Source organism: Aethina tumida, chromosome 3 (assembly GCF_024364675.1).
Source record: "Aethina tumida isolate Nest 87 chromosome 3, icAetTumi1.1, whole genome shotgun sequence".
NCBI classification, from domain to species: Eukaryota; Metazoa; Arthropoda; class Insecta; order Coleoptera; family Nitidulidae; genus Aethina; species Aethina tumida.
In genome coordinates this window covers 3,873,825-3,891,570 of record NC_065437.1, presented here as the reverse complement: position 1 = coordinate 3,891,570, position 17,746 = coordinate 3,873,825, and the positions used below count along the sequence as shown (strand labels likewise).

Below are 17,746 nucleotides of genomic sequence, written 5' to 3'. Positions count from 1 at the left end.
CTTTGTGTATTAGTTCCTCTTGTGTTTATGGTGAGTAAAAAATCGATGAAGTTGTAGTAGACTGAAAAAAATACTCATTGTTATTAATTTATGTAGCTAAATCAGAAAACTTCTATTTAAATCTTTATCTAAAATTATTACATACTTGAGTATATTTTATCAATAATTTTCTGTGATTGTACTATACCAAAGGAACCACACCGTGATTCAAAGTCTTCATTGTGTTTCTAAGGTCCAAACTTATTTATCATCTGATCCTATCCTATTGTACTTGGATTCATCACTCTAAAGTACTACAAAGTAAAATTTTGAAGGTTAAATATTATTTATTTACAAACTTTAGTCTGGTTTGAATACTCTTTCCTGATACCAATATTTTCTTTAATGAAATGAAATGTCTCAAATTGGAAACGTCAAAAGAATCTTTTAAGCACGTTAAGGATGTTTTAAACAGAACCTAATTAGGTACTAATGTCCCAGACTTGGAGAATATTGTATTCATTACTTTAAAATTATATAAGTATATGCATAAGTATTTCATTGAAGGTTAAGACAAAAATTAAGAAGAAACATACAATTTTGAACAACCATTCCTACATCCCAGTTGTCACAGTACTTCGTTAGGACGTCCTAAATAAATTCCATTTAGATCCCAATGTCTTAGACATACAAAGGACATTCTAATAACGTTGAGTTTGATACCCATTTGGACGTTCGTGGTATGTACAAAACGTCCCAAGAAAGTCTGATGGATACCATGGGACCTCCCTGGTACGTACTAAAGATGTCCTAGAGACGGGGACACGTGTAAATCATATAAATAAAGATTCTAAAGCCTAACATTTAAGTATATAACAAATATAGATACTTACTAATATGGAATTTTACAAGGAAACATCAATTCCAACATCTCAGTTGTCAAAGTACGTCCCCAGAACATCCTAAACAGGATTTACTTAGGTCCCAATGTCCAAGAACATTCCAGGGATGTTGCCATTGACACTTATTAGGAAAAATATAATTGGACGCCCCTAAGAGGGTCTGTCAGGTAACACAGGACCTCCCTGGTACATAATAAGGACGTAGTAGAGATGTGGATATATTAATAATCATTCCAAAGACTCAAATCTAAGTAGAGAACAAATATACTTACTTATTACGAAGAAATTTTACAAAGAAATATACTAAACATAAAAGTGAACATATCAATAATACTTAGATGTCTTAACAGTTGGATTGATCAAATCTAACACGTCGAATTGTATCACTAGATGGTCGTACCATCTCTCATAAGAAAGCTTCTATCTCTTTCGTCATCAACTTGAACCAAAGGGTGAAACAATGATAGGATCTTGTTCCAGACTTACAAAGGACGTTGTGTCTAGTACTTCTTCACGTCAATAAAGATTCAAAAGGCAAAAATCTAAGTAGAGAACAAATACATTTACTTATTACGATGAAATTTTATAAAGAAATATAATGAACATAAATGTGAACATACCAATAATACTTAGACGTCTTAACAGTTGAATTGATCAAATCTAACACGTTACATTGTATCAGTAGATGGTCGTACCATTTTTCATAGGAAAGCTTCTGTCTCTTTCGTCATCAACTTGAACCAAAGGATAAAACAATGACAGGATCTTGTCTCAGACTTACAAAGGACGTTGTGTCTAGTACTTCTTCATATCAATAAAGATTCAAAAGACAAAAATCTAAATAGAGAACAAATACATTTACTTATTAAGATGAAATTTTATAAAGAAATATAATAAACATAAAAGTGAACATACCAATAATACTTAGACGTCTTAACAGTTGTATTGATCAAATTTAACACGTTGAATTGTATCACTAGATGGTCGTACCATTTCTCATAGGAAAGCTTATGTCTCTTTCGTTATCAACTGGAACCAAAGGGTGAACCAATGACAGTATCTTGTCCCAGTCTTACAAATGACGTTGTGTCTGGCACTTCTTTAGGTAAGTACTAAGGACATTCAAGAGATGTGATAGTAAAGAGCAAATACAGATACTTAGTACAATATAACTTTACAAGCAAAGGTAATAAGTGTAAAAATGAACATACCATTAACTCTTTATATTCTTTTAGACGTTGGATGGATCAAATCCAAAACACCCAATTGTACTTTAGGGGGGTCGTACCATCTCTTTTGTTACCAACATCAACAAAAGGATGAAACAGTGACGATTAAGAGTAATAATATTCATTAATTAATTCGAATCCACAATGATACACTAACATTACAATACAATAATACACATTTAATTAAATACAATATATAATAATGACATAGTTTTTAACACAATTTTCTTTTGAATACTTCAGTTGGCAATTCTGATTTTTACCGTTTCTATGGATCCCCGTACTTGATTTGCTCAACGTGATAACATCATGAGGTAGAGGGGGCTTAAATCCATCAGTTCTATAACGTATGGATCAACGTATAATTAATTCATTAATGGTACCATAGACATTAAACACTTAGAAGTAAAAGAAGTACCTATGACAAACTTAGATACTAATCTAATAGATGAGAAGTTGAGTCAGGGACCTTCAGAGTTTTTAAATTTATGTATTAAAAATCATAAAAAAGGTGGAAACATAACCATTAATGGCTAAAACATAAAATGAGCATACGTTAAACAATTTTATGTTTAGTTTTTTAGGGAAATAAAAAAAAATGATTAGTTAAAAATAACTTTATTGTCTTATTAAAAATATATACATAAAATTAGTGCTCACATGCATTACATTAATGGCTCAATAAATAAAATGCTTATAAAATTAAACATATTCAAAACAATGAAGATGTGCCTTTGAACTTAAACCTAAGAAAACTAAGCTAGATTGTCATCCATTTTGGCGTCCAATCTCTTGAGCTGGAAACAAAAGTACATATTTATGTTAAATTATAGTATAATAAATATAATTTATTTAAATAAACACAAAATTAATGAAACTAATGAAATGTGTTTATTTTACTCACATCTCTCCCATTTACTATGGCGCTTATTTCTTGTGGTAGCTTGTAATCAAATGAATCTTAAAGTTAATGGTACTTAATGACGACTAGTTACCTCTTTCTCGTCAGTTACAACAGTGGTGTATCTTTCGATGATCTTGAGAGGTCCCATGCTTGGTGCGGAGAAGGCGTGCTTGTACAACAAAGCTGCCACAACTCCACCGAAGATCGGTCCCACCCAGTACACCTGCAACACGTAAAACATCAAAACCTAAGCCAGACGGTTGACTAGAAATTTACCCAGTGATCCGTCCAATTGTTGGCAATGACAGCAGATCCGAAGGTACGTGCGGGGTTCATGCTGGAGCCGGTGAAGTCAATAGCAGCCAAGTGGCCTACAGAAACAGCCAGACCGATTGCCAAGCCCGCAGCCGCCTTAGCTTCGGGCCTGTTGGGGTCGCAGACTCCGCAAACGGTCAGTACCAGGATGAAGCCCAGGAAGAACTCGATGCCGAAGGCTTGTACTGGCGTCACTTCCTTGTTCACGTTTACGAGGGTGATGCCCAGGCCTGTTTCTTGAAGGGCTTCAGGTGTTAAAGCCTACGAATTATTGCTTATTACTTATAAGGTAGTCGGTTGTTGGAACTGGTCACCTTTAAGATTCCTGATCCTGCTAAGGCACCAAGACATTGGACTACGATGTAGAGCACCCCTTTGATTATTTTGATGTTCCCTGTCGCCAGCATGCCACAGGTGACGGCGGGGTTGATGTGGGCCCCACTGACGTGCCCCAGGGACTAAAACAAGAGTTTAGCTACTGGTTAATTGTGATGCTATAAAGATTCCACTAAGGTAAATAATGTTTAATGGCAACATCCAGATGTAACAGATGGGCAATTACATTGGTAAAATTTATTTCTGTAATTTATGCACCGTCGACGTTAATCAATTTGGTCGCGCCCAAGAAGCATTTGCATAAACGGACGCTAATTGAATTTCATACCTATATTAAGCAAATAGTAATTCCATTAAATAATCTAATGTGGATTCGATTTGAGGTCGTGCCCCCCTTACAAACTAACTAACATTTATGTCGAAAAATTGATGATAATTTTAATATTTACGTACCTGCACCACGATGAAGATTGTGAAACCGAATGTTAAAGCAATTAGTACGGTGCTACGTGGATCGTCGTGGAAGTTAACGACTGATCCACAGCCAAATAAGTTAAGAAGTAAATTGCCTAGGAATTCAGCCAGTAGTGCTTTCCATATGTTGTTGTTTTTCGTTTTCAGTTCGTTGATTCCCAGCGTCTCTTTGAAGTTCCCCATTGTTCTGTAACAACAAAATTCCGAATTAGTACTGCAGTATTGAAGACTCAATTGGATCTTGACCCTATAAAACTGTTCAGGTTCATTTTCCTCGCAGTTTTATGGCTGCTGAATTATGTAATCAGGGAGAGACCCTCTTGTGTTCCCATATAAATCTGTCAGGATCAGCTCCCAGGAGCAACAAAGCATTTGTGTTGTGGTTATGAGAAAGCTGAGGCAATTAAGGTACTTTATACATTGTTAATTGTTGTTGCAAATCACAACTAATTGCCACAATAACCAGCACAAAAAACATGTGTTATTTGCTACCTGACATAATTTTTATTTAATCAGCCATGACGAGATCAAGCCAGATGGTTGTAAGTGTAAGATATTCAAGTTTCCTTTTGTAAAAATCTTTCAATGGTAACGATTAAACTTGGTCACGTGTGGGCAACTGTGGCATTCTTACGTCGATGGATTCTAGAAAACCCGGAGTATGATTCGTGCTGGGTTTTTGTCCATTTCCATGTAAATAATCCAATTCAGTTGCACACACCTGAGGCTATATGTATCAGAGTATTTCTTGTGATTTGAATCCAATTAAGTTCTTTGTGTAATCTTAATATTAACGCTTTTTCTATGCAATATTAGTTCCCTCTTTTTGTCTGCACACAATGTTAATCACAGACTTCTTAGCAATGACTTTTTCTTTAGTAAAAACTTGTGTTATCCAACTGACAATGCTTTGTAACCAATTTTATGTATGACTTGGCTATTTATAGCAAGTAGTAAAATTACCTTTTAGAATTGTTTATTTAAAAATGAAATATGAATAATAATGGCACTTGAAAATTGTTAACAACGCAGTAAACTAAGTAACCTTTCATGATAACGTTACTTTATCTTCCCCACAACCAGTGACAAGTTACTCCAACTCAATTCCAACGTTGACACCATAATGGTACAAAATTATAGTTCCCCAGTGCCCATATTTAATGACGGTGGTTAACACACAACACGTAACATAAAAAATAATTAGATTAAAGCCGTGGCGACCTGTTGCTGCACGCAACACCATAACCAAATTTACAATTTAATGCACCGCGTTTTTGTTATTAAAACATTCCTGGAAGCCCCCTGCATTTTGGAGACCGGGTACTATGGTTAATTCACCGTAAACCGGTACGTTTTTATTCCGTTCGTTCTGGTGTGTGACTTTAAATTTCAATTATTAATGTAAGAATTATTGTGGCCGGTGGAACTGGTTTTATTTTTTTGTGATTTCGTGTTAGACACGATTTCAGGCCCTTAGAAACAATTTCTGTGTAATAAAAAACTAAACCAATAAAAATATTTAATGTGGTTATTTTGGGAATTCCATAGATGTCGCTGTAAATTAAGAATTAACAAAAAAGGTTCCTTCTTTTAAATCATCTCTGTTATTATAATTATTTATTATGCTCGTTGGAGAATGACGTTGAAACTAAATAAACAGATAAAAATTGAATATTATTAATAGACGATTGTGATGATTATTTAACAATAGAGAGACGTACAATATAAATTCGATTAATTTTAATTTACTAGTTGGTGTTAAATAAAATTGGAACGAACAGAATTAGTTATTTGATTTCATAATTACAAAACAGCATGAACCTTAAATATAACTTCACGTGTGTTATTATGTTAAATAGCGTTTTTTTATATAAAGGGTTAACAACCTTTTCCACTATCACACACAATTCCAGCCGTACTACATTTAATTCCACCGGCCATTTTAAAAAATTAGCCGGAAGGAGTACCACAGACAGTGATCAGATAAGTGTATGTGATTATTTTTTTTTTTTCGATCTGCCTTTACTTCTAATATAATGAATCCGAAAAGAGACGTGAGTGTGACGTAACACGCAACAAAGAAAATTATGACTAGACTCAATTTTATAAGCAAGGTCATCATCGTCTTGTGCTAAGGTTTGTTACGGTTGCTTAAGTGAGTCTGACTGATGCGGCGGTACTTCAGTTTTACGACTCGCGTTACGTTAATAAAAAAATAATAAAATTGCTTTTTTTAGATTCTGATTGGCAATCATTCAGCACGAGTACCTTTTTTACAAATGCAATAAATAATAAATAATTTTAAATATATATATACCGGTATGATTTATATCAATATTGGTGATATTTGTATTTAAAAGCCTTTATTTTTATCTACAACCACAGTGAAAGTATATTTTTATAAAACAAATTACTTGTAAAAAGTTAGGTTAGGTTAGAATTCTTCATTTGTTTTTCCATAAAAAATTTATATCACTTGTTAAGTTATTATTATAAATAGGAAAAGTAGACTTTAAAGAGAACATATTTATATTAATTTTTTTATTACAACTTTAATCTTTCTTTGAAACTATACTTATATCAGTAAAAGTATTTGTTTTATAGCAAAGATAATAAAAATTATTTTAAAATATCTTTACTTTTAATCAAAACCTCAGAAAAAGTACTTCTTTATAGAAGAAATTATTGGTAAAAGTAAGGTTAGAATTCTTCATTCGCTTCCCAGAGACCTTATATATCACTTGTGAAGTTTCTGTTAAAAAAAAAAATATCAAAAAAAAAGAGGAAAAATAAACCTTAAATAATTAATTTTTAAATTAGATAACTTAAATATTTCTTTCAAACCAATCACTAAATATTAAATATCAGAGAAAGTATTTATTTTATAGAAAAGATAATAGAAATGGTTCTAAAATTTTTTAGTTTTTTATCCATAAAGAAGTGCTTCTTTACAGAAGAACTAGTAAACTAATAAAGGTTAGGTCAGAATTCTTCATTCACTTTCCAGAGACAGTTTATATCACATGTTAAGTTATTATTTCAAAAGTTATCAGAAGGAAAGGAAAAGTAGAACATATTTATATTAATTTTCAAATTAGTTGCTGTACAACTTCTTTGTAGAAGAAATAACTAGTAAAGGTGAGGTTAGAATTCTTCATTTGCCTTCTTAGATCAAATGTTAAGTTATTATTGCAAAAATTTACAAAACAGAGGAAAAGTAGACCTTAAAGAAAGCTCATTTATATTAATTTGTAAATTAGTTGCTGTACAACTTAAATCTTTCTTTGAAATCACATATTAATTCTTAAATATCAGAAATTGTATGTTCTTTCATAGAAAAAATAACTCATTTTTTTATCCATAACCTCAGAAGAAGTAAATTAGTTGGTGTACAACTTAAATCTTTTTTGAACTCACACGTTAATTCTTAAATATCAGGAAAAGAATTTGTTTTATAGAAAAGATAATATAAATGATTTTAAAACCATTTAGCTTTTTACCCATAACCTCAAAAAAGTACTTTTTTATAGAAGAAATTACTGATAAATGTGAGGTTAGAATTCTTCATTTGTTTTCCAGAAACATGTTACATTACATGTTAAGTTACAATTCCAAAAATTATTAAAAAAAAAGAAAATTTCTTTACATAATTTTTAAATTAGTTGCTGTTCAACTTAAATCATTCTTTCAAATCACACATTGATTCTTAACTACCAGGAAAATATTTTTTTTGTAATAGAGAACTCTTTAGTTTTTAATATATAATCTCAGAAAAAGTATTTCTTTATAGAAGAGATAGATTATTTCAAAATGTATAAAAAAATCTTAAAAATAACTTATTTATGTTGTTGTATAACTTAAATCATTCTTACAACTACACATTAATTTTTAAATAACAAGAAAAGGATTTTTTTTGTAGAAAATATAATAGAAATGGTTTTTTAGTTTTTTCCATAATCTCAGAATAAATACTTCTATATAGAAGACATTACTGGCAAAAGTGAGGTTAGAATTCCTCATTTGCTTTCTAGAGGTCTTTTGTATCCCTTGTTAAGTTGTTATTGTAAAAAATATAAAAAAGGAACAGATTTCTTTGTTTGATATACAAAACCTTGTTCGTAATTAATATTCGGACTTCCCAGGACAAATTATATCTAACCCAATTGGTATAATTTAAAATTGCTTCTATATTTTTAAATTTTGCAAAACTGATGAACAAATTGTTAATTTTCAACAAAAAATATATGAAAAGAATAAAATAATTTTGAAGTACTCCCAAGGTACTGAAATATTGGAACACCAAATCAGAAATATTGTTGAGAATTTAAGCAAAACATTGCTTTTAATGCGTCTTAATTTGAATGGAGTCGATACTAAAGTGTATATTCCATTGTCAGTTTTCAGGGAAGCGGTACTCATCTAATTTGATGGTACGGTACTTGTATTCAAATGCGAAAATTACACGAATTTCCTCTAATAAAATCCAAATAATTGTTTTTTATTGTACACCATTAAGTCCCATTTTCCGGTTTCAGTAAAAAAAAAAAAAAAAAATGGGGAAATGTACCATTACAACACGGTGTATTTCAGGAGTTACAGTTAGTGGTTTTTATGCACACTTATGCATTGTTCAGGTTAGGCATGCTTCTATTCGTATTTGCATTCACTTTTTGTGCAAGTCTGAGTACAGTTAACATCCTGTCAATTATTATCTGATGATAATAGTGTACAGTATGCCTCTGTAAATATATTAATTATGTATGTGTGCTGTGTTGGGCGTTCTTCCCCTTTTTGTAATTCGACAAACACGAACGAAATTGTTTTTGGTGTTTCCTGTCCAAAACTTCAAACAATAAATCTATTGAGAGAGATGTGTAATCCCCCTAATTGGTTATGGAGTTTTCAAGTTCAATTGTAATGAGGTAATCACAATAAAAAATATTTTTGAATGGCTCTAGCTTTTCTAATTACCGCCTTTGTTAATTAATGCCAATCATGTCTTTATATTGTTTTATTTACGAGTTCTAATAACTGTCGGGACAGAAAGTACTTTAGTACCACACCAGACTAAAACATAGTTGTTTTAACTATTTTTTGCTTTACTTAAATCTTAATTAAAGTCCAGATTATGCACGAGAAACTTTTGCGTTCGTGCCAAGCCATAAATTATCACTAATTTCAACAGACAAAAACATGCGCGACCGAAGGTTACGGATATTTGTTTATTTATTTAATTTAACCAACTTGTTTAGTGTAAATTAAAACCCATCATTTGATATAATTCATTTGTGTACTTAACACCGCCTCGTTAATAAATCAGACACACACACATTGTTTCCCGCATTCTTTTACTACCTGTTGTTTACAATATCCATTAACATTTTCGCCGTTTCATTATGCCTTCATATTGCTTTGTGGCTGAGCCCGACCGAAGTCAGGAATTAACCTAATTAGTTTTAGAAATATACAGCGAAGGGGTGTGCCACCACTCCCCCAATCAAAAACATTGCTATGCATTGACATACTGAAATTACTTCCAACTAATGGTTGCTTGCAAATTATTACTTAAAAAAGGATGTAATCATGATAAAACTTGGCTTTTATATTAATTGATGGTACGTTAATGAATTTTTAGGGGAACACAAATTAATTGCATTAAAAAAAGTCTAATAGTAAATTATTAAATGTGAATAGTTTGGTTAGTTTAGGTAAGTTAGGTTAGGATAATTTAGTTTAGGTTATGTTAGTTTAAGTTTGATAAAATTACGAAAATTATGGCTTAATTGATGAGGTACAAGGAGTTAATATATAAATTAGCCTGAAACATTTCTTAAGATTGAATTAGGTTGGGTTAGTTTAATAAATTTCTTTAATTTGTTTTACATTTTTTAATATGATTAATAATTATTTAAAGTACTTAAATGTAAAAGTTTGGTTAGTTTAGGTTTAGGTAGGTTAAGATGAGGTAGAAGTAATTATATTAGGTTATGTTTAATCAAGTTATGTAATTTTTAATAACTAAATTAATTTTTAGTAATTGAAGTAATTCATAAAGGCTAAAGATAATTAATGAGATACTTTTTATAAAAAACACACACGTAGTTATGAGAATAAACGTTTAATGGGCGTCAAGTCACTATTTAAATAGTAATATAATAAGTAAAATCTAAAAAAGGGATTAAAAAACAAATTTTCTTGAATATTTTCTTGTTATATTTTTCTAGTAATATTTAATTTATATTTTAACCTTATATATTTATAAAAATAAACAAATGATAAAAAATTAGAGGTTATGTTAGGTTAGGTTTAATGTATATTTTTTAATTATTAATAATACACTTTACTTATTATAATAGAAATAAATTATACTTCTAATATTATTGTATTTTCTAATTAATATTATCTTTTTTAAAAAAAAACCTTAATAGTTGATTAGTTAAATAAGTTTGAGTGAGGTTAGGTTAAGTAGAAAAAAATTTCTTTAATTTATATCACATTTGTAAATATGGTTAATTATTTATATCAAATATTTATATGTAAATGGTTTGGCTAGTTTAGGTAAGTTTGAATTAAGTTAGGTTATGTTTCATAAAATTATGTAGATCATAATCAGAAACATATTTTAATAACCAAATTAACTTTTAGTTTGTCCCTCATGGTAAATAAAAGAAGCAATTAAGACAAAGAAAGAGTAAATTCTGGTTCTAGAAGCAAATCATAAAGAATTAAGATGATTAATGTGATATTTTTATAAAGAACACACATTTAAGTAGTTATGAGACTAAACGTGTAATGAGTCATCATTAAAATAGTAATATAGATATTTTTTTTATTAACTACATTAAATTTTAAATATATTTTCAGGAAAATCTACAAAAAGGTATTAAAAAAAGGATTTTCTTGAACATTTTCTTGTTATATCACATGTTTTTTATATTAATTTCACTAAGTCATTGAAAAACGTGATGAATATTAGAGGTTAGATGAGGTTAGATTTAACATATATCTATAATTATTTTTAATAGTACAAATAAATTATACTTTTGATATTATTATTGAATTGTTTAATTAATTTTATTTTTTAAAACAGTTTAAATGTGGTAAAGATTTGATAAATACCCAAAACATTCATTGATTTTTAAAATATATAAAAAAATAATAAATAGTTGTTTAGTTTTGGTAGTTTGAGGTTAGTTTAGGTTGGGTTAGTTCAATAAATATGAAAAAATTTCTTTAACTTGATTTACATTTGTAAATATGGTTAATTATTTATATAAAATACTTAAATATAAATATTTTGGCTAATTTCGATACGTTTGGATTAAGTTAGGTTATGTTAGACAAAATTAAATTATAATCAGACACATGGTTTTTAATAATTTAGTTTAATTATTAATAATTCTTTTTATTCATTATAGAAGAAATATTATTTGCGAAAAGTATTTAAATGTAGTAAAGATTCAATAAATATCGAAAAAATTATTTATTTTTTAATTAATATTATTTGTGAGAAGTATTTAAATATAGAAATATCCAAAAAGTTTAATTGTTTAACAATTTTTAATTTTATTAATTATTTACAGAAAATATATATCATAATATTAAATAAAAGTAAAAAATTGGTTAGTTTAGGTAAGTTTGAGTTAAGTTAGGTTAGGTTGGGCTAAGTTACATTATGATGAGTTAGTTTAGGTTATGTTAGACTATTTTGGTGTAAGTTTGATTAAAATATGTACATAATGAATTATAAGTAAAGGAAGTTAATATTATAAATAAATTAGTCTGAAATGATATCTTAGTTTATCTGCCATTGGGAATAAAAACTAATTACAACCAAAATTAACAATTAAACTAAGGTAAGAGTAAATTCTGACTTTTCAAAAGTAATTGATGAAGGCCTAACATAATTAATAAGATATTTTTTTTATAAAGAACACAGTTAAACGTATAATGAGCATCAAACCATCATTTAAATAGTAATTAAACGTAACGTTTTTACGTAAGTAATTTACACGCAATTTTAATTATGTTTTCAGCGAATTCCAAGAAAAAAACAGTGGACCGTCAAAGATAAAGATTTTTCTTAAACATTTTCTTGTCCGTATTAATGGCGATTTCAATTAAAATTCTTTAATTGAACGTAAGAAGTTATTAATCACCGCGTCATGCTTGAAATCTTGTGGCCGTACAACAACATGACCTTAGATTATTCCTTTTATAAGAAAAAAGAACATCAAGACCAACTGTTCCGTTTATTTGATTTTCGTGCCTTGAAACTATGATTACATCTTTATTTTAGTCTGCTGTAGAAATGGTTTAAACTAATTTTTTTATTGTTTAAAATGTAGTACAAATTTAAGTTGTGCTAATATACCAATTAATCTATTAGTCGTTTCCCAAAATGAACAACTTAAAGAATTAGGTTATGTTATACGACTCAGGACTAACCAGACAATTGCTAAAAATAACAAATCAGGTTGATTAAAAGTACCAACTAATAGGTATTAAATGAGTGGTCTTAAGCAATTGAATAGTTAGTCGTTAGTTGTTATTTGTACCACATAACCTAATTTTTCAGGTTATCACAAAAACTAACTAATAATCAAACTAATTCCATAACAACTAATAATTTAAAATAGTTTCAGATCATTAATGAATTTTTGATCACTTTATTTTGTATAAAAAATAAATTTTTGGTTCCATCATATTCTGGCCCAAAATTTAAAGTTTAAACTAATAATAATTAAACCTGAATAGTTAGGTTATGTGACTAATGACTAACCAAACAATTGTTAAATATTACAAATCATGTTGATTAAGAGCACCAACTAATAATATTCAAATGAGTACCACATAACCTAACTTTTCAGGTTATCTTAAAAACTGCTTATTAATAAACTAAATCCATCAAATCTAATAATTTAAATTAGTGTCAAATCATTAATGAATCTTTGATTATTTTTTTAATATATTCTTAGTTTAATGCAAAGATTTTCCATGATGTTCCGGATTAAATTTAAAGTTTAATCACTGCATAAAACTAATAATAGGCACATTTCAATTTTAGTATTTCATAAAAGTTCCCAATAGTTTTTTTGTACTCATTTGTTTACGATATTAAAATTTTTTAATCATATTTACGATGTTCTATAAAGTTTGGCGCATTTATTAATAGTTTACGACACCTTAAAACAAAACGTTGTGTATTTTTCGAAAAGATCAATAATCCAAGCTTCCTATTTACATTAATTGATTAACCTTTTAAAACAATTTCCAGTTTATAATCGATATTAATTGATATTTGGGTTCGTAAAATGACCTAATTTTTCCTGTCAACTTCCGTTTCGTTTGAGCATCTGCACTTTGACGAAAATATTAGAGTCTAAAGGTCATTTGTGTCAAGGTTTGTGGTTATTTGAATTGCACATTGTGATTTTATTTTCGTTGCAATTAAAGTAATTCAATATTTTTATTATTTTTACCACAGGAAAAAGTTATTATTTATTTATCGACACGTCAATTAGTTTTAGGAAATAATTATTAGATATAAAATATACGTGAGATTAATTAAAATTAAAAATCAATTAATGAAAACAAAACAAAAATTAATCTTTAAATACCTTTAAATTTTGAGTACTTCATTGAATTTTAAATCAACTAAAGGGGACAACTTTTGAAATTGTTTTTAAGTTTCAATAGTCTGAATTAAATATTTTGTTACTATATGAAACATTTTATTGTTTGTTGTTCAAATGTTAAATGAAATTTTTAATTCAGTAAAGGTGTGTGGTTCTCATTGGTCACTAAAACCATCTAATTTGTGAAAACAATAGACTTTCTAAATTAACAATTGTTTGTTTAATGATTTTCATAAATTTAAGTTGTAGACATATATACATAAAAATGCATTTTTTTAAAAAAGGACCGAGGAAATCACTATTTAAATTTTGATCACGTCGACAACAATAAGGAACAATCACAAATTAATTTGAATATTATTGCCTGTTATATCATCTATTAAATAAGCGTAATCATTTCCTAATGGATGTTTGTTGACGACATGTCTTAAATCGGAAATGCTTACTGTTATGTGAACTAATCTTTCATTCATTTTAAATAAATAATAAAGCAGATCTCGTTGCAGATTATATATAGATATAAATTAGGTACAATATTTCAATAAAAAATATTTCTAAATAAAAATAATTTATTTTAATATGATTTTGAATTATTAATATACTTTTTATTTATTATGTAAGAAATAAATTAGACTAATAATACTATTATTATTTTTTAAATAAAAGTATATAAATATTTAAATAAATTAGAAATTGAATACATAACTAAAAAGTTTTTTAATTTGTTTAATAATATAATATGATTAATAATTTATAAAAATATATTAATTTAGGAAATAATTTGGTTAGTTTAGGTGATAAGTTAGGTTAGAAAAGGTTAGATTAGTTTATTTGAGGGTAAATTTCAATTATGTTTTGTTAATTATGATTAAATGTTTGAAATTTGTTTATTTTAGCTTAAATTTACTTTAGGAATATTTAGTTTGGGTTAGGTTAGGTTAGAATGGGTTAGTTAAGATATTTTTGATTAAATTATGTAAATTATTTTATTAAATAATTATTTTTACAATTAATTATTAATGTTGAAGAGAATCAAAAAAATTACAAAAATATTTGAGAATTTTGTATATGAAATTTATTATTTTTTCAATATCAATTTGAATATAAAAATATTAAGTTAGTTTATGTTATGATGAGTAAAAATTTATGTTAAGTGTGATTAAATTATGTGAATTATAACTGAATGAACAAGAAAATCAAAAAATTTGATAATTCGTTATTTTTTCAAAATTAAATTAAATATACAGATATTGTTAGGTTATGTTAGTTAAATTAGGATAAATGAATTTAGGGTAAGTTATTGTAAAACAAGTTTGATGGTAAAATTTTTATTAATAAATATTCTACTTATAATTTTTGAAATTAAATTATTATTATATTTAATTTAAAAATAGTAAAACATTAAATTTGGATTAAGTTAAATTTAAGTTATAGTATGTTGAAATAAGTTTAATATTTTATAAATCATGACTGAACAGACTTTTTTAATATTTTAATCAGTTTAATTGGGGTTTATATTAATTTTATTGACAATTATTTCAATTAAAAAAAAATTACATGAATTTTGTTATGTTTTATTAATTTAAAAATAGTAAATTTAATATTATAAAACATTAAGTTTGGGTTAGGTTACATTAAAATAGCTAGATTGAGGTTATGTTAGGCCTTTTTTGATTTTTTAATCGATTTAAATGTGATTTATATTATTTTTATTAATAATTATTTCATTTGATAATTTTTTATATGAATTTTGTTAATTTTTAATTTAAAAATAACAAATTTAATATTAGTTATTTAGTAATATTTGAGTTAAGTTAGGATGGATAAATTTAATTTATGTTAAGTTATAAATAAATTATTTTATATTTCTCAATTTCATTAACATGTTCTTAACAAGAAAACCAAAAAATTTACAAAAATATTTGATAATTTGTAATTTTTTCAAAATCAAATTAATTATTATAATATTAAGTTCGGTTATGTTAGGTTCGATAAAAATTTTACTAAATTATGACTGAATTAACTTTTTAGACTCTTTATTCAAATTAAATATTGTTTTTATTGTTTTCATTAATAATTATTTCATCTAATAATAATATTATTTTTTTAATTTAAAAATTGTAAAGCATTAAGTTTGAGTAAAGTTAGATTAGAATGAATAAATTTAGGTTATGTTGAGTTATTTTGAGACAAATTTGATTAAATTATTAAATTATGACTGAATGGAAATTATTTTTATTCAATTTAAGCGTCGTTTAATATTATTTATGTTAATTAGTGGTTGATAAGTAACTGATAAGTCTAAATAAAATTGATTAATTTCTCTCTATTCAAATTATTTACTGTAACTACTTTTTATTTATTAAAAAAAATAAGATGTATTAATACTGCTCTTATTCTTTAGTTAAATAATAGTTTTGTGAGTTATTATTTTAATAATATTAAATTTAAATTTGAAGTTCAATTAATATATAAAAAGATTTATTGGACATTTTCACCCTCAATACGATTTTTATTCTTATAATTAATATTTTGAATATAAGTAAAAATTTTTTATATTTTTTTTTTATAAATTATATGGTAATTTTTTTATATTGAATAAATTAATTTGTTTTCTTTTCCTATTCAAATTTTTTTAACATTAAATTTTATATAAAATATTATTATACATTTTATAATATTAAAATGTTTTTTTTAATTACTTTAATTACTTATTTTGTTAAAAGAATTATACTCTATTTAATTTAGATGTGGGTATTTAAATTAAAATTCTTTAGTTGTTTGACACATTGAATATTTTTTAATATTATATTAATGTTACTTAATTGTTTTTAATCGATTTGATCATTCATATATTTATTTAAACTTACATATTGTTTACTGTTGTATTAATGTGGGTTGAATACACAAACACCTACCACATATTGTTGTTTATTATTACTAAATTCTCTAATTATGGTATTTTTCATTTGTAAAATTAACTAACTAATATTTTTGTAATTATTTTCAATGAAACGAAATTAAACAAAACTAAATATGTAGGCTCACTCATAGTATAAAATTAAACTCTTTTTATCTTTTCCAGTTTCTTAGAAGTTAACTATATATGAAATAAATAGCAGGAATGTCACATGACAAATAATTAGCATAGCAATCTTAATTAATTAAACAACCACTAGATATAATTTCATTTTACTTGTACTTTAAATAATTTATTTAAACCACTGAAACGTATGTTCCCGAACATTTATTAAAAATTAAAAAATGCAAAGTAATTATCCTGCTGAAAATTGAGCTTTTACACTATTATTTTCACGTGTCAAATTCAGGTCTAATCCACCAGAAATGATAACATTTAAAAAAAACTCACCGTCTAAACAAAAGCACAGCAGCAGGATAATCCCAGGACCGGTGTCAGGACTCGGTGCGAGCTTTGCGATGAACACCAACAGTGTGAAGCCACCTGTCCGCTCCAAGTCCCGTCAAAGTGGGGCTCCGGCGTCGCCTTTTGGTGGGGCACAAATTTAATGTAGTACTACGAATGTTACAGTATATTTTCATATAAAAAATTGCCTCAATTATGTTAATGCTCTGCTATCATACTCCACATTTAAAGGGTGATCTCACACGTTTTATTTATATTCATTTCGAAATATGAATGAATGGCTATTTTTTATTATTTTTGAATATGTATTTGTTGTTTTTCTGAAAGTTTCTTTAAGAAGTCACTTTAAAACTTTCAGTAAGACTTAATTTTAGAATATTATTTCAGTGTTTCCTTTTCTGGTACATTAATTTTGATGGCTACTTCAATTTTAACAAGATTTAAATATTTAAATAATTAAATTAATTTATATTTTGGAAGTTTTGAAATAATTATATTGGTCTAAATATATTTTATAAATTAAAGTTTAATTAATTAAATTAATAATCATTTTAAACAGGTTAAAAGACAAAAATTTACTTCAA

General features: G+C 26.9%; 1 protein-coding gene across 1 annotated transcript; it reads right to left on the bottom strand.

The window, feature by feature from the left end:
• Nucleotides 1-2,712: 2,712 nt before the first annotated feature.
• Nucleotides 2,713-17,306, bottom strand: LOC109601184 (aquaporin). The gene is made up of 6 exons (XM_020017408.2): nucleotides 17,148-17,306; nucleotides 4,119-4,326; nucleotides 3,644-3,787; nucleotides 3,291-3,590; nucleotides 3,106-3,237; nucleotides 2,713-2,907 (listed from the first exon to the last, which is right to left on the bottom strand). Exons 2-6 carry the CDS (start codon nucleotides 4,320-4,322, stop codon nucleotides 2,866-2,868), a joined length of 822 nt encoding a protein of 273 aa, XP_019872967.1. The 5' UTR covers nucleotides 4,323-4,326; nucleotides 17,148-17,306; the 3' UTR covers nucleotides 2,713-2,865.
• Nucleotides 17,307-17,746: the final 440 nt, after the last annotated feature.